General features: G+C 51.9%; 1 protein-coding gene across 1 annotated transcript in view; it reads left to right on the top strand.

Annotated features, from left to right (window-relative positions):
- The window catches only part of CDA (cytidine deaminase), a 35,288-nt gene extending 16,180 nt beyond the window's left edge, over positions 1-19,108 (top strand). Inside the window, exons 2-4 of the mRNA XM_055261556.2 lie at positions 915-1,026; positions 9,479-9,536; positions 18,658-19,108. Coding sequence (XP_055117531.1) covers positions 915-1,026; positions 9,479-9,536; positions 18,658-18,774 — 287 coding nt within the window. The 3' untranslated portion in view covers positions 18,775-19,108. The remainder of the gene's footprint in view (positions 1-914; positions 1,027-9,478; positions 9,537-18,657) is intronic.
- The last annotated feature ends 2,541 nt before the right edge of the window (positions 19,109-21,649 follow it).

The following is a 21,649-nucleotide window of genomic DNA, read 5'->3' as shown; positions in this document are numbered from 1 at the left end:
AATCACAGGCAACTTGCACAAAGCTCAGGGTGTTTTTTTTGTTTGTTTGTTAATTGATTTCATTATTAGTTGGTTTTGACAGTGTGTTTGTTTTGCAACACAACTGACATAGAACCCTGGCTGAACTCTTGACAGCCAGTAGCTAACCCCCAAAATTTTGTCCAGGCTCAAACTTGGAATCAGGATCTGTCTTACTCCATTCAGGCTGCTATAACAGAATACCATAGACTGGGTAGCTTGTAAATAACAGAAGTGTATTGCTCACAGTTCTGGAGACTGGAAAGTCCAAGGTCAAGGCACTGGCAGATTCAGTGAGGGCCTGCTTACTCATAGATGGTGACTCCTTGCTATGTCCTCATGCGGCAGACGGGGCAAGGCAGTTCTCTGGTTTTATAAGTGCATGACTCCCATTCCTAGGCTTGGTCCCCTTCATTCCATTCTCATTATCTAATCATTCCTCCAAAGGCCACACTTCCTAATACCATCACCTTGGGGGCTAGGATTTCAACATATGAATTTGATGGGAACACATTCATACTGTGGGGCTCTTAGATCTCTTAGATGCAGGTGTGGGGGCTCTACTTATTTTTGTAAGCCTCAGCATCTACCCTGGCCTTGACCTCTGCAGGGGTGATGGAGCTGCCTAATCTGCCTGTTGTGCTGCCCTGCTCCCAGGCTGTGCTTCATCATGGAGGCATTGGGTAAATTAAGACAGTGCCAGGTTCTTGGGAAGGGCCACTACCATGGGCCGAAGAGTCTACCAGTGCCCCAGGTTGAATTGCCCTTTCCTTCTCCCCACCTTGTTTGGAGTAACCAGTTCCTTCCTGCTTTGGAATGGGGCAAGCCTCTTACTCAACACACGCAGCAGGAAGTGTCTCTGCCAGACATACCACTGGACTCTGCTCTCTTCTCAGGGTGCAACATAGAAAATGCCTGCTACCCGCTGGGCATCTGTGCTGAACGGACCGCTATCCAGAAGGCCGTCTCAGAAGGGTACAAGGATTTCAGGGCAATTGCTATCGCCAGGTGAGTGGGAAAGCCAGGTTGCAACAATAGTCATTCATCTCTTTAGCCAACATCTTCCTTACACATATTACTCATTCATTCATTCATCTGACATATGTTTATTGTGGACTTCCTATGTGCCAGGCACTGTATAGTGCCCTGAGATGAGTGCTGAGGATAAGGAGATAAATAAGAAATGGAGTCTGCCCTCAGTGAGCCTGCAAGGCAGGTAAATAAGCAAGGCGACTCTCATACAAGGGCCGGTATGCCCCTGTTCCAGCAACACAAAGTGATACAGACGCCTCTCCTACAAGATATAACAGAAAGGCAGCATTGAAACATAAAGCGGGGGGACCTGGGCCAGGCGCGGTGGCTCACACCTGTAATCCCAGCACTTTGGGAGGCCGAGATGGGCGGATCACAAGGTCAGGAGATTGAGACCATCCTGGCTAACACGGTGAAACCCTGTCTCTACTAAAGATACAAAATATTAGCCGGGCATGGTGGCGGGCACCTGTAGTCCCAGCTACTTGGGAGGCTGAGGCAGGAGAATGGCATGAACCTGGGAGGCGAAGATTGCAGTGAGCCAAGATCGTGCCACCGCACTCCAGCCTGGGCGACAGAGCGAGACCCCGTCTCCAAAAAAAAAGCGAGGGGGACCTAAAAATCACCTGCTATACACTCCCTTGCCACCACTCCCATCTTATAGCTGATGAAATTGAGGCCCAGATAAGTCGAACAACTTTCCTGGGAGTTAGTGCCAGAGCTGGGACAAAACCCAGGTTTCAGAGTCTCACTACAGGGCTCATTCCACTACATCATGCTGTGCCAGGAGATGGAACACTTTTCCCTGCTCTCCACAAGCTGATGCTAGGATCCCAAATGCGCCACTCAGCACTGCTCACTCCTTCATTTGGCAACACTCAAGGTTCAAGAACCAGGAGACAAAAACAGCCAGGTAAACACTAGTTATGGTTCAAACTAATCAGAGTCCAGCCAAGGTTCTGGCTGAACAAGAGCCCCAGTCAATGCTCCTGTATGTCCCAAACATAAATATCCCAGTTGGCATGGCTTACTCTCCACGGGAGCGGGTTGAATTCTTGTTGGCTCTGGCCCTAGACTCAGTGGTTTCAGGATCCAAGCACGTAAATTAGCCTTTTTACTGGACTCCATGATCGAATGACTTAATGGTGAATTGCTCCTGTGTGCTGCACCTTTGCATCGTGTATGACGGTTTTCTTAACAAGTTAATGATGCAAGAAAAATGACATGGGAAATGTTGATCCCACCCAGAAGGAGGCTGCATGCCTGTTGGTCTTTAGGGACATCTGGGTGCACAGGTCACATTCTATGAGGGAATTATCTCTTCACTCATAGTGGAGTTAATTCCTGTGGCAGAGCTACAGCACCTTTCTGGCTAAAATGCAGAAAAAGAGCTACACCTTTTAGCACCTTTCTGGCCAAAATGCAGAAATGCAGGGGTTTAGTGCAAGGCCAGTGGGGACTGCACAGAAGCAAGCCCATGTGCCTTTTGTAAGATCCTAAACTTTGCCTCAGTCTGGCCCTGAGGTGACCCAGCTTAATTTGTTTCTGAGTAAGTAAAGCCTGAGGTGCACTCAAGGAGAAGGGCCCCAGTATCCGAGAGCCTTCCCTGTCACTGAGGTGTGTCCTGGCTTCCTTAGGGCTTCCGGAGGAATAAATGACGCTGTGCTGAGAACATTTTGTGCAGATAGGCCGAGATCAGGATGTGAATTGCACTTTATAAAAAAAAAAAAAAAAAAGGAGGGAAATAACTCAATTTCAAAGCTGATCCAAGAAAATAATGATATTCTAGGGAAAAAGAGGCCAAAGTCAACCAAAGGATAATGATGCCTTGCTCTATTTAGAATTTTCCAAATGAGAGGCTTTTTCTCTTGTTCATTATTGACTTTTAAACACAACTAAGTATCACTAGCAATGATTAGCAAATGCCCTCATTTACGCAAAACCTGCCATTTTTCCAGCACCCAACTGCTGTAGGCTGGGTATTCAGCCTGCATCAGTTTCCCTGAGCCCAAAATGCACTCATTATCGCACTCATGATATGTTAAATTGAGAGCGTTTGTGGATTTATAGGACGAATGAGAAGTACCAACTCCCTTGTTAACATCGGATGGGTCTGAGCAACCTCAGAGAGAACCCCTCTGAGGTCTCTAAGGATGGAGACCGCACTCAGGAAAGGTCCGTGTGTCTTACTGCTCACAGACAGATGAGATTGCCCCACTGGGTCCCAGCTGTAGTGATCAGAGTCGATAGGTTTCCAGTCCGTCAAGTCTGATAAGCATGGCCTCAGTGTGTGACCAAGGTGAGCACAAACCACAGAAAACTGTAAATAGCCAGCAAAAGGCAGGACAGAGTGAAGGGCGGGGGAGAGGGAGAAAGGGGGAAGCGGTGAAGAAACATCCTGAGGCAACCGGCAGGTGCTCAGTCTTGAGTGCTGTCTCTTGGCAGGAACGTTGAGTAAGTTAGAAGCCCAGGCTTCAGGGTCAGTGAAACCAGTTTCCAAATCCAGCCACATTATGGGCCTTGGGCATGCTGCTTAGACCCTGAGCCTGGCTTCTCATCTGTGAAATGGAGGAGACTGGTCTGTTACACGGTCTCAAGAAACGATTTCCATAAAGTTCCTGACACAGAGTATGTAATACATTCAATCTATTATATAGTTTTGTTTTTGGGGGGTTTTTGTTGTTGTTGTTTGTTTTGTTTTGCTTTGTTTGAGAACAAGTCTCACTGTGCCACCCAGGCTGGAGCACAGTGGCAAGATTTTGGCTCACTGCAACCTCCGCCTCCCAGGTTCAAGCGATTCTCATGCTTCAGCCTACCGAGTAACTGAGACTACAGGTGCCGGCCAGCACGCCTGGCCAATTTTTGAATTTTTAGTAGAGACAGGGTTTCACCATGTTGACCAAGCTAGTCTCAAACTTCTGGCCTCAAGTGATCCGCCCACCTTGGCCTCCCAAAGTGCTGGGATTATAGGCGTGAGCGACCGCATTCAGCCTTAAACTATTACATTGTTTTAAAGTTATCATTATTTCTTCTGCAAGCTGCAAAACTACCAAAGGCAGAGTATGTAGATGTGGGGTTCAAATCCTGGTTCTGCCACTTTACTAACTCTGTGGCCTTGGGCAAGTCTTTTCACCTTTCATGATCTACAGCATGCAGGTGATAAGAGTGCCTGCATACCCCTTCCGCTTATAGGGTTGTTGGGGGATTAAATGAACTAATCCACTTAAGGTCCTTAGCACAGAGGCTGGCACACAGAACCACTGTGTATGTGTAAGCCATTACTGTTAACGGGCTGTCATCCTCAGTGCTAGGCTGCCTGGAAGCACTATCCTGTGACTTTTGGTTGTTGAAGCTCACACCAAATCTACCTTCCCAGTGGAATGCATGCTTGCCCACCTTGAAATTCCTGGTGCAGATCACCTTGTCCAGGGAGCTAGCCATTGGGTAGTAGGCCACAGATGCCACAAGATTTAGAAAGAAGGCTGGGTGTGGTGCCTCATACCTGTAATCCCAGCACTTTGGAAGGCCGAGGCAGGCGGATCATGAGGTCAGGAGATCGAGACCATCCTGCCTAACACGGTGAAACCCCGTCTCTACTAAAAACACACAAAAAATTAGCTGGGCGTGGTGGCGGGCACCTGTAGTCCCAGCTACTCAGGAAGCTGAGGCAGGAGAATGACATGAACTTGGGAGGCGGAGCTTGCAGTGAGCCGAGATCGCGCCACTGCACTCCAGCCTGGGCGACAGAGCGAGACTCCGTCTCAAAAAAAAAAGATTCAGAAAGGAAGCAGTGAGCTCAGCAGGGGTCAGATCACACAGGGCCTTACAGGCGATGGAAGGAAGGCTGAATTTCATTCAGAGCAACTCTCCCATGGCCCTAACCATGCCTTTGTTATGGCATTTATGTGAAATTTTATCTCCCCCTCCAGAGGGTAAGCTCCAGGGATTGTCCGATTGGTCTTTGTTGCTCCTTTCCCATGCCTGCCTGGCATAGAGAAGGGTTTTGGTTGACATGTGTGGAATGAAGTGAAAATGAACCCCCAAAAAGGTTAAGAGGCCCTGGCTGCAACAGCTGTCACCCAGTAATTCCAAGAGTTCACTCGGCATCCTGGGCAGGAGTCCTCACCCTCTCATGTGCCCGTGGGTTTTTCTTCTGAAGCTGGAAGCATGCTCAGAGAGGACCCATCTTCCCATGGAACAGAACCTTTCATTGACTGGACCCCCACATATAAAAGGTAGTAATGGTGAGGATTAGAGAAAATAGCACCTCGGCTGCTTTATTCTATTTTTTTTTTTTTTTTTTTTTTGAGACGGAGTCTCGCTCTGTCGCCCAGGCTGGAGTGCAGTGGCGCGATCTCGGCTCACTGCAAGCTCCGCCTCCTGGGTTCACGCCATTCTCCTGCCTCAGCCTCTCTGAGTAGCTGGGACTACAGGCGCCCGCCACCACGCCCGGCTAATTTTTTGTATTTTTAGTAGAGACGGGGTTTCACTGTGGTCTCGATCTCCTGACCTCGTGATCCGCCCGCCTCGGCCTCCCAAAGTGCTGGGATTACAAGCGTGAGCCACCGCGCCCGGCAGCTTTATTCTAATCATAGTATCTATCCCTATCTCCACTTGACGCATGGTTGGTTGGTTGGGTGGTTGATCAGTTGCCTAGCTCCCCTCACCCCTGAGCATAGTGAATTCTGTCTGTTGTGTTCACTGCTGCACTCCTAGCACCAATGACAGTGCCTAGCACATAGTAGGTGCTCAGTAAATATTTGTTGGTTGAAATGAGACGATGCATATAAAATGCTTTGCAGAATGCCTGGCACATTCTAGGCACACATTATCTTTTTTTTTTTTTTTTTTTTTTTGAGACAGAGTCTTGCTCTGTCGCCCACACTGGAGTGCAGTGGCATGATCTCGGCTCACTGCAACCTCTACCTCCCAGGTTCAAGCAATTCTCTGCCTCAGCCTCCCGAGTAGCTGGGATTACAGGCATCTGCCACCACGCCCGGCTAATTTTTGTATTTTTAGTAGAGACAGGGTTTCACCATGTTGGCCAGGGTGGTCTTGAATTCCTGACTTTGTGATCCACCCACCTCGGCCTCCCAAAGTGCTGGGATTACAGGCATAGGCACATATTATCTTAATAACAATTGTTGTTAAGATATAATAAGATGAATTATGAAATAGTACATAAAGCACATAGCATATAATAAAACTGTATATGATAAAGTACTAAAATTATGACAGAGCTTACATATGTAAGGAAATAAATGTCCAGCACTTAGAACAGGCAGTAACAATACGTATATAACATTCTAAACTTTACAAAGTCTTCCATACACCTTATCTCATTTTATCTTCTAGCATTCTTACAAAGCAGATGACGTATCATCCACATTTTATAGCAAATAAATGAGACTTGGATGAGTTAAAATGACTTAGTCAAAGTCACACATAGCAAAAGGAAGAGCCAACTAAAAACCAAAATTTAAATCCTGTGTTCTGCCAGGCACGGTGGCTCATGTCTGTAATCCCAGTACTTTGGGAGGCCGAGGTGCAAAGATCTCTTGAGCCCCGAAGTTCGAGACCAGCCTGGGAAATATAGTGAGACCCTATTTCTACCACAAATCAAAAAATGAGCCGAGTGTGGTGGTGCATGCCTGCAGTCCCAGCTACTCAAGAGGCTGAGGTAGGAGGATCCTTTGAGGCCAGGAGGCAGAGGTTGCAGTGAGCCATGATTATGCCACTGCACTGTAGCCTAGACAACTGAACAAGACCCTATCTCAAATAAATAAATAAATAAAAATCCTATGTTCTTCCAGAGATACCACAAAGCTGTGGGTCCAGAAGAGTAAGGAGGATGGTGGCTGCTGGCTTCACCTGTGGTGCAGGCTTGGAATTTTCCATCATCAAAGGCACTTTGTTTTGTTTTGTTTTGTTTTGAGGCAGAATCTTGCTCTGTTGCCAGGATGGAGTGCAGTGGTACCATCTCGGCTCACTGCAACCCCTGCCTCCCAGGTTCAAGTGATTCTCCTGCCTCAGCCTCCCGAGTAGCTAGGATTATAGGCACGTGCTACCACGCCCGGCTAATTTTTGTATTTTTAGTAGCGATGGGGTCTCACCATGTTGGCCAGGATGGTCTCGGTCTCTCGACCTCATGATCCACCCACCTCGGCCTCCCAAAGTGCCGGGATTATAGGCTTGAGCCTCTGTGCCTAGCCAAAGCCACCTGTTTTAGGGACCAATCCTTGTCCTGCTCAGAGCTGGAGGTCTGCCTGTAGGAGCCTAAACTCTCACAGGCAATCCCTGGCTGGTGAGCTTCTCTTCTCCAGGCTTTCTTCAGTGCAAGGAGTCCATTTTTCTGAGTCACATGCACTTTATTCTTTCATGCCTCAGGGCCTTTGCACATACTGTTTTTTTGTTTGTTTGTTTTTTGAGACAAGGTCTCACTTTGTCACCCAGGCTGGAGTGCAGTGGCACAATCTCAGTTCACTGCAACCTCCGCCTCCCAGGCTCAAGTGATCCTCCCACCTCAGCCTCCCGAGTAGCTGGGACTACAGGCCTGCACCACCACACCCAGCTAATTTTTTGTATTTTTAGTAGAGATGCAGTTTTGCCATCTTGGCCAGGCTGGTCTCGAACTCCTGACCTCAGGTGATCCATCTGCCTCGGCCTCCCGAAGTGCTGGAATTACAGGTGTGAGCCACCTCGCCCGGCCTGCACATACTATTTATTTCCTTTGCCTACAACACAGAGAAACCCAGGGCTTCAGAATAGCATCTCTGCCTCTTCATCACACTGAACCTATCTCCTCACCCTTAAAGTGGCCATTCTGACATCTAGGTGTCAGGCCTCTGAGCCCAAGCTAAGCCATCTTAACCCCTGCGACCTGCACATATACATCCAGATGGCCTGGAGCAACTGAAGAACCACAAAAGATGACATTCCACCATTGCGATTTGTTCCTTCCCCACCCCAACTAATCAATCGACCTTGTGACATTTCCCCGCTGGACAACGAGTCTCACGTTCTCCCCACCCTGCACCTTGTGACCCCCGCCCCTACCCGCAAGAGAACAACCCCCTTTAACTGTAATTTTCCATTACCTACCCAAATCCTATAAAACTACCTCACCCTGATCTCCCTTTGCTGACTCTCTTTGCGGACTCAGCCTGCCTGCACCCAGGTGACTAAAAAGCTTTATTGCTCACACAAAGCCTGTTGGTGGAGCCGGGTATGGTGGCTCATGCCTGTAATCCCAGCACTTTGGGAGGCCAAGGTGGGCGGATCACGAGGTCAGGCGATCGAGACCCTCTTGGCTAACACAGTGAAACCCCGTCTCTACTAAAAATACAAAAATTAGCTGGGCATGGTGGTGCATGCCTGTAATCCCAGCTACTCGGGAGGTTGAGGCAGGAGAATTGCTTGAACCCGAGGGGCGGAGGTTGCAGTGAACCAAGATCACGCCACTGCACTCCAGCCTGGGTAACAGAGCAAGATTCCGTCTAAAAAAAAAAAAAAAGCCTGTTGGTGGACTCTCTTCACACAGACGTGAGTGACACCAGGCTGCTCTGAGAATTACCTGAATTAATGAATGTTGAGTGCCTGGTACAGAGCCTGGCATACAGTAGGCATCACTAAATGGTGACTTATGAACTCTACACTTCCTCCAAGGACCAGGACACATGCCTCCTCCTCTATAAAATCTTCCTTCTCAGTCCACAGGCAGGGATTAGCTCCCTCATACTGTGTGTTCCTTCTGCAATTTTTTTTTTTTTTTTTTTTTTGAGAAGGATTTTCATTCTTGTTGCCCAGGCTCGAGTGCTATGGCGCGGTCTCGGCTCACTGCAACCTCTGCCTCCCGGGTTCAAGGGATTCTCCTGCCTCAGCCTCCCGAGTAGCTGGGAGCTACAGGCGCCCACCACCAAGCCCGGGTAATTTTTGTATTTTTAGTAAAGACGGTGTTTTACCATGTTGGCCAGGCTGGTCTCGAACTCCTGACCTCAGGTGATACACCCACCTCGGCCTCCCAAAGTGCTGGGATTACAGGCGTGAGCTACCGCGCCCAGCTGCATTTCCTTTAACATGATAACTCAGCTGGTTTTTTACATAACCCACTGGGCTGAACAATCTCCTGAAGACCAGAGACAAATTCTCTTTGACCTTTGTATTCCCGGGTGTGGGTGATGGTAAGTGCCCAGTTAACGTTTATGAATGGCACTAATGAAAGTCCTGCCCATGGCCCTGCCTTGTGGCAGTGTGGAAAGCCACCACGTGGCCTTCTCAGCCTTCAGGACACAGTGGATCTGGGAATCAGGAACTGCCTGATGGGGTATGACCCAAATCAGGAACAGACCGAGACTCAGGGCCTGAATCTTAGCAGTTGTCCTCAGGCCTTGGGAGAGACTAATCTGAGTTTGATTCTTTGCTTCCCCAGTGACATGCAAGATGATTTTATCTCTCCATGTGGGGCCTGCAGGCAAGTCATGAGAGAGGTAAGCAGCTTCTCTTGCTTTCTGGAATGCAAATATCTTCTCTGTCGCAGGCTATGGGAACCATGCCAAGCTGCAGGCGTGGCAGGAGTGGAGACACAGCTACTGTCCTGTTTGCTCAGTTAGCTGACTTCTAAGGCCTCCCTACGCCTGCATGAGTCACTGGAAATTATTTCTTCATTTAACAAATACTTACTGAGTGAGTGTCTGCTCTGTGCCAGGCACTGAGGTAGCTCTGGGGAGGCACAGGGAAAAGATGGGCCAGGCCCTGCCCTCACAGAGCTCATAGGCTAATGCAGGAGACAGATGATAAACAAGGAGCAAAATAAATAAACAGTAGCGTTTCTGAGAGTCAAAAGGGCTACAGAGGAAAACAAAATGCAGAAAAAAAAAGGGAGTCCAGTGACAAACGGGCAAGCAGTGAACACTGCAGATTGGCGTCAGCAAACAACAGCCCTTGGGCCAAATCCAGCCTGCTGCTTATATTTGTAAATAAAGTTTTATTGGTACACAGCCATGGCCATTCATTCACCTATTGGCCATAGCCACTTTGCCCTGACACAGCAGAGGTGAGCCATTACGACAAAGGCCACATGGCCTCTAAACCTAAGATATTTAGTATCTGGTCCTTAACAGAAAAAGGTTTGCCAACCCCTGCTTTAGATGTCCAGGAAGGCCCTCTTTTTGAGCATGACATTTGAGCAGAAATATAAATAATGAGAAAAAAAAATGAGACAGACAAAGGTCTAAAAAAGGAGATTCAGAACCAGCAAGTTCAGACCCTTGGTGAATTTGAGAAGAGGCAAGAAGGCCTCAAGAGGGCTAGGGCCTGCTAAGTGGAAGGAAAGCAATGGGATTGAAGTCAGAGGGGTGGGCAGGGGCCAGATCACATGGGGCCTGGCCATGGGACAAAGGGTACATTTTATTCCAAAATAAAGGAAACTGAAGTGTACACTTTTTCTTTTTTTTTTTGAGACGGAGTCTCACTCTGTTGCCCAGGCTGGAATGCAGTGGCAGTCTCAGCTCACTGCAACCTCCGCCTCCCGAGTTCAAGCGATTCTCCTGCCTCAGCCTCCTGAGTAGCTGGGACTACAGGCACCAGCTACCATGCCAGGCTAATTTTTGTATTTTTAGTAGAGACCGGGTTTCACCATGTTGGCCAGGATGGTCTCGAACTCCTGACCTTGTGATCTGCCTACCTCGGCCTCCCAAGGTGCTGGGATTACAGGCGTGAGCCACCGTGCCCAGCCTGAAGTGTACACTTAAACATGGTTAAAATGGCAAATCTTACATTATATATATTTTATCACATTATATACATTGGGAAAAAAGAGAATCAAGGTAAGCCATTGGATATTTTCAAGAAGAGACTTGAAGGACTTTTTATAAAAGTCCTCTTGACGGAAGGCTGCAATTTCTTTTTTTTTTTTTTTTTTTTTGAGACGGAGTCTTTCTCTGTCCCCCAGGCTGGAGTGCGGTGGCGCGATCTCGGCTCACCGCAACCTCCACCTCCTGGGTTCACGCCATTCTCCTGCCTCAGCCTCCCGAGTAGCTGGGACCACAGGCGCCCGCCAGCACGCCCGGCTAATTTTTTTGCATTTTTTAGTAGAGACGGGGTTTCACCGTGTTAGCCAGGATGGTCTCGATCTCCTGACCTCGTGATCCACCCGCCTCGGCCTCCCAAAGTGCTGGGATTACAGGCTTGAGCCACCGTGCCCGGCCTGCAATTTCTTAAACTCTAAAAACAAAAGGGTAGGCCGGGTGTGGTGGTTCAGCCTATAATCCCAGCAGTTAGGGAGGCAGAGGCAGGAGGATCGCTTGAGCCCAGGAGTTCGAGACCCGCCTGGGCAACATAGCGAGACCTGTTCTCCACAAAAAAAAAAAAAAAAAAAGGAATAAAACAAAACAAAAAAATGAAAACGAAGGGATAGTTTAGATCATGGGTTCTTAATCCAGGCTCAGGGGAAGGTTTTCATGTTTATATGTACGTTTGGGGAAAGGGGAATGTCAGTAAGTATTGCAGATTCTCAAAAAGATCTGTGTCCTCTAGAGTCCCAAAAGATTAGAGAATCCCACAGACCCTGAGCCCAGCATAATACCAAGAGCCCCTCGAAATACAGCATCTTGTGGGCATGGTGGCTTACACCTGTAAGCCCTGCACTGTGGGAGACTGAGGCAGGAGGATCACTTTAGCCCAGGAATTCAAAACCAGCCTGGGCCACATAGTAAAACCCGGTCCCTTCAAACAATTTAAAAATTAGCAAGGTGTAGTGGTGCGTGCCTGTGGTCCCAGCTGCTCCAGAGGCTGAGGTAGGAGGATCACTAGAGCCTAGGAGGTCAAGGCTGCAGTGAGCCGTGATCAAGCCACTGCACTCCTGCCTGGGCGACAGAGCGAGATCTGGTCTCAAAAATACATACATACCAGGCCGGGCGCGGTGGCTCACGCTTGTAGTCCCAGCACTTTGGGAGGCCGAGGCGGGCGGATCACAAGGTCAGGAGATCGAGACCACGGTGAAACCCCGTCTCTACTAAAAATACAAAAAATTAGCCGGGCGTGGTGGCGGGTGCCTGTAGTCCCAGCTACTCAGAGAGGCTGAGGCAGGAGAATGGCGTGAACCCGGGAGGCGGAGCTTGCAGTGAGCCGAGATCGAGCCACTGCACTCCAGCCTGGGCGACAGAGCAAGACTCCGTCTCAAAAAAAAAAATACATACATACCTACAGCATCTTGTTTAATCCCCTCCCCGAGACTGAGTGAAGTGCACGTCATTATTCCCATTTCCCTGTGACCACTCTGAGGCTCAGAGGAGTAAAATGACTTACTGAAGGGCCCCCTGCCAAGCGGTGACATACGGGTATCCATGGTCCATCAGGCTGACTTTGAAGCCCGTGCTCCTCACGGCTGCCTCTCTGTCTTTGTGGTTCTGTAAGTTGGACAAAATTATTTTCAGCCGTGGAGGAAACATAATGGTACTTTGGCATGTGGATGCTGCTTGTACCGTGGGAGTTTCTGCTTTTGGAGTTGTGTTTTGGGAGAAAGGGGGTTGTTTTAGCTTTGTTTTTGTGCCGTGGGGTTTCAAAGCATCTGGGGATGCAGACACTTCCATCTTCCTCCTGCTTCCTGCCAGGAGTGCAAATCAGACACATTTCCCAAATCCAAAAACATACCACCGGGAAAGCAGTGAATTTACACGGTGGAATTTGTCTCACTTGAGAGGGGCAGAAATAGCTGCCCTGCACGGTGGAAATGTCGAAGGTCATATAAGGAAGCCACGACAGGGTGCCAAGTCCCTGGCTCCCAAGGCCCCGACGTGGTCCAATTGCTCAGTGCTGTTTTCTCCAAACAGATTGGATGTTGGCAAACGAGAGAAGGCAGATGAAAAAGCTGAAGGAGGCAGGGGCGAAACTGGAACCAGAATGCAAATAATAAGAGATGAGGCGCTGTGGCCAGGGACCTGGCACGTAAACTCGCCCTCCGCTCAACTTTCATCCGTACCTACCCTCAGGCAGAGCCTGTCAAGCAGAAAAATTTCCTTCCTTAAAACATTAATTCTAAAAAAGCCAGAAGATTGAGTGTGCCTGGGAATAACTTGGTGATTCAGAGAGAAGTGTGGAAGAACAGGAGGCTGCAGACCTGAGCAGTCACTGGCTACCAACATAATCGATAAGAATGGCATCTATTAATTGAACACCTACTATGTGCATAGAGATGCTTTACATGAATCATTTCTGCATCTCACAATACCTGGCCAGGAAGAGCTTGGGTCTGTTGACCCCACCTCCAGGGCTCTTGTCATGATGCCACTGCTGATTAACCTCTTGCCTACCATCCTACATTCTCCCATCCCTAAAACCAATCCATGGACCAAGACACTGAGTGAGCCCCAGAAAGTTATCATTTTCCCAAGGCCACACAGCAAACAAACAGTGCTCCTCATAGTACAGGAGAAAGATCAAGAGACAAATTTTTCTTTGCTGACTTTACCCTGCTAAGCCTCAGTTTCCTCCTCAGTAAAATGGGCATCATGAAAGCACCTACCTCACGGGGTAGATAATGAAACCATACATGTGCAGTATCTATGTGGTATGGTTTGGCTGTGTCCCCACTCAACTCTCTTCTTGAATTGTAGCTCCCATAATTCCCACAATTCCCACATGTCATGTGAGGGACCTGGTGGGAGGCAATTGAATCATGGGGGCGGGTCTTTCCCATGCTGTTCTCATGATAGTGAATAAGTCTCATGAGATCTGATGGTTTTTTTTTTTTTTTTTTTTTTTAATTTTTTTTTTATTAATTTTTTTTGCATACAAAAACAATAAACATTTTCTAAAAATACATACAAACAAAAAGATGCGTATCAAACATATTAGGAAGGTTGCACATGGGAAGTCGGGGAATAGAAATGGGGGTGGGAGTTAAAATAAATGAGAGAGGGACTTTATATGGATCAGTGATAATAACTCAATCCTCTATTTGACAAAGAAGAGGGAGAAGGAAGAGGAAGAAAAAGAAAGTGGGATAAAGGATCAGAAAGGGAGGAAAATAGAAAAAATTAGAGTATGACTCCAGGGTAGACCTGTTTTGTTGTCATTGAGTTGGTTGGTTGGTTTGTCTGTTGTATTCTTCATGTTTCGCCAAGTTGGCCAGACTGGTCTCGAACTCCTAGCCCGAAGTGATCAACCCGCCTCGCCCCCCAGAGTGCCGGGACCACAGGCGTGAGCCACCACGTCCAGCCCCCACATTGCTTCTGGCCTCCGTGGTAGACCTCCCAGACGGAGCGGCCAGGCAGAGGAGCTCCTCACTTCTACCCAGACACGGGGCGGCCGGGCAGAGGGGCTCCTCACTTCCCAGACGGGGCGGCCAGGCAGAGACGCTCCTCACTTCTTCCCAGACGATAGGTGGCCGGGCAGAGGCGCTCCTCACTTCCCAGACGATGGGTGGTCGGGCAGAGGCGCTCCCCACTTCCCAGACGATGGGTGGCCGGGCAGAGGCGCTCCTCACTTCCCAGACGATGGGCGGCCGGGCAGAGGCGCTCCTCACCTCCCAGACGATGGGTGACCGGGCAGAGGCACTCCTCACTTCCCAGATGGGGCAGCCGGGCAGAGGCGCTCCTCACCTCCCAGACGATGGGTGGCCGGGCAGAGGCGCTCCTCACCTCCCAGATGGGGCGGCCGGGCAGAGGCGCTCCTCACTTCTTCCCGACGGGGCGGCCGGGCAGAGGCGCTCCTCACTTCTTCCCGGACGGGGCGGCCGGGCAGAGGCGCTCCTCACTTCTTCCCGGACGGGGCGGCCGGGCAGAGGCACTCCTCACTTCTTCCCAGACGGGGCGGCCGGGCAGAGGCGCTCCTCACTTCCCAGACGGTGGGTGGCCGGGCAGAGGCGCTCCTCACTTCTTCCCAGATGGGGCGGCCGGGCAGAGGCGCTCCTCACTTCTTCCCGGATGGGGCGCCCGGGCAGAGGCTCTCCTCATTTCTTCCCGGACGGGGCAGCCGGGCAGAGGCGCTCCTCACTTCCCAGACGGGGCGGCCGGGCAGAGGCGCTCCTCACTTCCTCCCGGACGGGGCGGCCGGGCAGAGGCGCTCCTCACTTCCTCCCGGACGGGGCGGCCGGGCAGAGGCGCTCCTCACTTCCTCCCGGACGGGGCGGCCGGGCAGAGGCGCTCCTCACTTCCTCCCGGACGGGGCGGCCGGGCAGAGGCGCTCCTCACTTCCTCCCGGACGGGGCGGCCGGGCAGAGGCGCTCCTCACTTCCTCCCGGACAGGGCGGCCGGGCAGAGGCGCTCCTCACCTCCCAGACGATGGGAGGCCGGGCAGAGGCGCTCCTCACTTCCCAGACGATGGGTGGCCGGGCAGAGGCGCTCCTCACTTCCCAGACGATGGGTGGCCGGGCAGAGGGGCTCCTCACTTCCCAGACGATGGGTGGCCGGGCAGAGGCGCTCCTCACTTCCCAGACGGGGCGGCCGGGCAGAAGCGCTCCTCACTTCCCAGACGGTGGGTGGCCGGGCAGAGGCGCTCCTCACTTCCCAGACGGTGGGTGGCCGGGCAGAGGCGCTCCTCACTTCCCAGACGGTGGGTGGCCGGGCAGAGGCGCTCCTCACTTCCCAGACGGTGGGTGGCCGGGCAGAGGCGCTCCTCACTTCCCAGACGGTGGGTGGCCGGGCAGAGGCGCTCCTCACTTCCCAGACGGGGCGGCCGGGCAGAGGCGCTCCTCACTTCCCAGACGGGGCGGCCGGGCAGAGGCGCTCCTCACTTCCCAGACGGTGGGTGGCCGGGCAGAGGCGCTCCTCACCTCCCAGACGATGGGTGGCCGGGCAGAGGCGCTCCTCACTTCTTCCCGGATGGGGCGGCCGGGCAGAGGCACTCCTCACTTCTTCCCGGATGGGGCGCCCGGGCAGAGGCGCTCCTCATTTCTTCCCGGACGGGGCGGCCGGGCAGAGGCGCTCCTCACTTCCCAGATGGGGCGGCCGGGCAGAGGCGCTCCTCACTTCTTCCCGGATGGGGCGGCCGGGCAGAGGCGCTCCTCACTTCCTCCCAGACGGGGCGGCCGGGCAGAGGCGCTCCTCACCTCCCAGACGATGGGAGGCCGGGCAGAGGCGCTCCTCACTTCCCAGACGATGGGTGGCCGGGCAGAGGCGCTCCTCACTTCCCAGACGGGGCGGCCGGGCAGAGGCGCTCCTCACTTCGCAGACGGTGGGTGGTCGGGCAGAGGCACTCCTCACTTCCCAGACGGTGGGTGGCCGGGCAGAGGCGCTCCTCACCTCCCAGACGATGGGTGGCCGGGCAGAGGCGCTCCTCACTTCTTCCCGGATGGGGCGGCCGGGCAGAGGCACTCCTCACTTCTTCCCGGATGGGGCGCCCGGGCAGAGGCGCTCCTCATTTCTTCCCGGACGGGGCGGCCGGGCAGAGGCGCTCCTCACTTCCCAGATGGGGCGGCCGGGCAGAGGCGCTCCTCACTTCTTCCCGGATGGGGCGGCCGGGCAGAGGCGCTCCTCACTTCCTCCCAGACGGGGCGGCCGGGCAGAGGCGCTCCTCACCTCCCAGACGATGGGAGGCCGGGCAGAGGCGCTCCTCACTTCCCAGACGATGGGTGGCCGGGCAGAGGCGCTCCTCACTTCCCAGACGGGGCGGCCGGGCAGAGGCGCTCCTCACTTCGCAGACGGTGGGTGGTCGGGCAGAGGCACTCCTCACTTCCCAGACGGTGGGTGGCCGGGCAGAGGCGCTCCTCACTTCCCAGACGGTGGGTGGCCGGGCAGAGGCGCTCCTCACTTCCCAGACGGGGCGGCCGGGCAGAGGCGCTCCTCACTTCCCAGACGGTGGGTGGCCGGGCAGAGGCGCTCCTCACTTCCCAGACGGTGGGTGGCCGGGCAGAGGCGCTCCTCACTTCCCAGACGGTGGGTGGCCGGGCAGAGGCGCTCCTCACTTCCCAGACGGTGGGTGGCCGGGCAGAGGCGCTCCTCACTTCCCAGACGGTGGGTGGCCGGGCAGAGGCGCTCCTCACTTCCCATACGGGGCGGCCGGGCAGAGGCGCTCCTCACTTCCCATACGGGGCGGCCGGGCAGAGGCGCTCCTCACGTCCTAGACGGTGGGTGGCCGGGCAGAGGCGCTCCCCACCTTCCAGATGGGGCGGCGGCCGGGCAGGGGCTGCAATCCCAGCACCCTGGCAGGCCAAGGCAGGCGGCCGGGGGGTAGAGGCTGCCGCGAGGCCAGACCACGTCACCGCACTCCAGCCCGGGCAACACCGAGCCCTGGGTGAGCGAGACTCCGTCTGTAGTCCCAGTACCTCGGGAGGCTGAGGCGGGCAGAGCACTCGGCGTCAGGAGCTGGCGACCAGCGTGGCCAAGATGGCGAACGCGTGCCTGCATCCAAAGGAGAAAAGGCCGGCAGCGCGCCGGCAGTCCCAGGCAGTCCGCGGCGCGGGCAGCAGCAAACCGAGTAGATTGCAGCCTGGGCCAGAGAGGGAAAGAAAGAAAGAAAGAAAGAAAGAAAGAAAGAAAGAAAGAAAGAAAGAAAGAAAGAAAGAAAGAAAGAAAGAAAGAAAGAAAGAAAGAAAGAAAGAAAGAAAGAAAGAAAGAAAGAAAGAAGGGAGGGAGGGAGGGAGGGAGGGAGGGAGGGAGGGAGGGAGGGAGGGAAGGAAGGAAGGAAGGAAGGAAGGAAGGAAGGAAGGAAGGAAGGAAGGAAGGAAGGAAGGAAGGAAGGATCTGATGGTTTTATAAATGGGAGTTCCCTCACACAAGTCCTCTCTTGCCTGCTGCCAGGTAAGACATCCCTTTGCTCTTCCTTCATCTTCCGCCATGGTTGTGAGGCTTCCCCAGCCATGTGGAACTGTGAGTCCATTAAACTTCTTTTCTTTTCTTTCTTTCTTTCTTTTTTTTTTTTTTTTTTGCAACTGAATCTTGCTCTATGGCCCAGGCTGGAGTGCAGTGGCATGATCTTGGTTCACTGCAACATCTGCCTCCCGGGTTCCAGAGATTCTCCTGCCTCAGCCTTCTGAGTAGCTGGGATTACAGGTGCTCGCCACCACGCCTGGCTAATTTTTGTATTTTTAGTAGAGATGAGGTTTCACCATGTTGGCCAGGCTGGTCTCGAACTCCTGACCTCAGGAGATCCGCCTGCCTCGGCCTCCCAAAAGTGCTGGGAGTACAGGCGTCAGCCATCACACCCAGCCTAAACCTCTTTTCTTTATAAATTGCCCAGTCTCTGGTATGTCTTTATTAGCAGCTTGAGAACAGAGTAATACACTGAGTGTATGTAGCAGGCCTGCAAGTTCTCCTGGTATGAGGCGTAAAGGGGATACTGTAAGGGAAGTGGGTGTTAGTTGTTATTTGTCATAGCAGAAGAAGGTCTGGTTCCAGGGGTTAGCTGTTGCTCTTATAAAGCCCTGGGTGAGTCTTGAATGGTGCCTGTTCACAATATGCCATACACTGTTCAGTTTCACAGCATTCTTTCATTTCCTCCTCCCTGCAGCGCTATGATCCAGGTACAATTATGGTCATTCCCATTTTACAGATGAGAAAATCAAGGCAAAGAGAGGAACATTAGACAGTGAGTGGCAGTCAGACTCAGACCCAGTCCGTCTCAGCCCCCTCAGCCACGCTGCGTCTCACGCCAGCTTTGCCTCTTTTCCAGTTTGGCACCAACTGGCCTGTGTACATGACCAAGCCAGATGGCACGTATATTGTCATGACGGTCCAGGAGCTGCTGCCCTCCTCGTTTGGGCCCGAGGACCTGCAGAAGACCCAGTGACAGCCAGAGAATGCCCACTGCCTGTGACAGCCACCTGGAGAACTTCATAAAGATGTCTCACAGCCCTGGGGACACCTGCCCAGTGGGCCCCAGCCCTACAGGGGCTGGGCAAAGATGATGTTTCCAAATTACACTCCAGCCTGGGTCAGCACCCCTCCTAGCAATCTGCCTTGTGACTTAGAACACTGCCGCCCCCCCGCCCCCTTTCCTTCCCTTCCTGTGGGCCCTCTTTCAAAGTCCAGCCTAGTCTGGACTGCTTCCCCAGCAGCCTTCCCAAGGTTCTATCCTGTTCCGAGCAACTTTTCTAATTATAAACATCACAGAACATCCTGGATCAAAGCGTGTGTCTTGCTCTGTCTCTATCCTTGCTTGCAGCTCTTAGGAGGGACAGCGTGATTTGTCTTTATAGCAAGACCTCGGCTCTTTCTGTTCGGAGAGGAAATGAGTACCTTGGAACCATGGACCTTATGGTGTGGAGAGCTGAGGTTTTGGGCAACTTGCCCCAGCATTCTCTAAACGCGCAGCTCCCCTGGGCTGGACCTAACTGCCAATAACCATCCTAGAGTGTGTTTTTGTCTCATTATAGACCTGAGCACCGGGAGATTCCAGAGTATAAAGGGTCAGGCATGGTTTGTCTAGACAGTGTAACAAAGGTTTCTCTCAGTAGCTACTGTGTGTCAGGTACTTTTGTGTGCATCATTTTAAGTTTAACGTGCTCCACAGTTCTGTGAGGTGGGTGTGGAGATGCCCCCATTTCACACATGAGAGCACTGGGCTTTGGAGAAGTTGAATACCCTGCTCTAGGACAATGGCAAAGCTCAGAACAGAATCCAGGCCCCACTGTGTGGTCCGGAAACATTGTATGCTTTTTGCCATGCACTACACTAAGGTGTGTGACATATATGAACCCGTTCAGTCCTCATTATCAAACTCAAAGGTTAATTATTAGTGTTCTCAATTTAGCAATAAGCAACTCGAAGCTCAGAGTGATTGAGTTGCTCACCCAAAGTCACACAGCTAATGTGGCAGAACTGGAATCAGAACTAGATCTGTCTGGGCCGGGCGCGGTGGCTCACGCTTGTAATCCCAGCACTTTGGGAGGCCGAGGAGGACAGATCACCTGAGGTCAGGAGTTCGAGACCAGCCTGGCCAACATAGTGAAACCCTGTCTCTACTAAAAAGTACAAAAATTAGCCGGGCGTGGTGGCAGGCGCCTGTAATCCCAACTACTCAGGAGGCTGAGGCAGGAGAATCATTTGAACCCAGGAGGTGGAGGTTGCAGTGAGCTGAGATTGTGCCATTGCCCTCCAGCGTGGGTGACAGAGTGAGACTCAGTCTCAAAAACAATAACAACAAGGATTCCAAGGATTTTTTTCCATTCCCCCATAACTGATGTCTCAATTTACTGATTATGTTTTATATGTCAAATATGCTAAATATTGCAGAGAAAAACAGCCTCTGCCCTTGAACTCCCAGCTTGACAGATTGAGAGAGAGAGAGGTGTACACAGGTCTAATGCACAGGAGTGCACACTGTGATCCAGGCAGAACCAACTGGCAGGTGGGTGTGTCGGGGAGCCTGCTGCTGTCTGGAGTGTGAGGACAGGGAGGGACTGTTCCTTTCATGGGTGCATTGGTTATCACACATGTACAAAATTAGGAAGGTCAGGACTGAATAAGGAAGGAGCCAGGGTGGGTCCTCTGGAGGGGGATGACAGCTCCAGGAGCCCTCCCAGGAGGAGTTGGTCTTGGGGCTGGCTCATTGGGTGGGGTAAGAATACAGCTTAGGTTTCCTGTTCCCAGGGCAAGCAAGTAGCTAGGGGCACCCAAGTGGACATCGCCCCTTCCCTGGAAGCCCTTTCCACCCTGATCCAGTGTTGCCACCTGATGAGAATGGCTTTGCCACAACACACTCACACTTACCTGCTGGCATCTTGGGAGCATCCCAGTCATTCCAGCCTGGCTATATGACACACAACTCCATTCTGCCTGTTTTTTGTTTTTGTTTTTGTTTTTTTTTTGAGATGGGGTCTCACTCTGTCACCCAGGCTGAAGTGTAGTGGTGCGATCTCGGCTCACTGCAACCTCTGCTGCCCGGGTTCAAGGGATTCTCCTGCCTGAGCCTCCCGAGTAGCTGGGATTACAGGCGCCTGCCACCGCGCCTGGCTAATTTTTGTAGTTTTAGTAGAGACGGGGTTTTACCATCTTGGCTAGGCTCGTCTTGAACGCCTGACCTCGTGATCCACCCACCTCAGCCTCCCAAAGTGCTAGGATTACAGGCGTGAGCCACCATGCCCGGCCTGACTTTCTTTAGAAATGGCTTTGGTGGCTGAGCACAGTGGCTCACACCTATAATCCCAACACTGTGGGAGGCTGAGGTAAGAGGACCTTTTGAGGTCAGGAATTCAAGACCAGCCAAGTAAACATAGTGAGATTCTGTCTCTAAAATAAATTAAACAAATAGTTAATTAAATAAATTAATTAAATTAATTAATTAAATAATAAAATAAGCTAAATACATTAAATTAGCCTGGCCTTATGGTGTTTGCCTGTGGTCCCAGCTACTCAGGAGGCTGAAGCAGACGGATCTCTTGAGGCCAGGAGTTCAGGGCCACAGTGGGCCATGATTGCATCACTGCACTCTAGCCTGGGCAACAGAGGGAGATACTGTCTCTAAAACAACAAGAGGCCAGGCACAGTGGCTCACACCTATAATCCTAGCACTTTGGGAGGCCGAGGCAGGTAGGTCACTCCTGACTTGAGGTCAAGAATTCGAGACCAGCCTCTCCAACATAGCAAAACCCTGTCTGTACTAAAAATACAAAAAATCAGCCGGGTGTCGTGGTGCATGCCTGTAATCCCAGCTACTCAGGAGG

Source organism: Symphalangus syndactylus, chromosome 22 (genome assembly GCF_028878055.3).
Source record: "Symphalangus syndactylus isolate Jambi chromosome 22, NHGRI_mSymSyn1-v2.1_pri, whole genome shotgun sequence".
Taxonomy (NCBI): domain Eukaryota; kingdom Metazoa; phylum Chordata; class Mammalia; order Primates; family Hylobatidae; genus Symphalangus; species Symphalangus syndactylus.
This window is presented reverse-complemented; position numbering and strand designations above follow the sequence as displayed.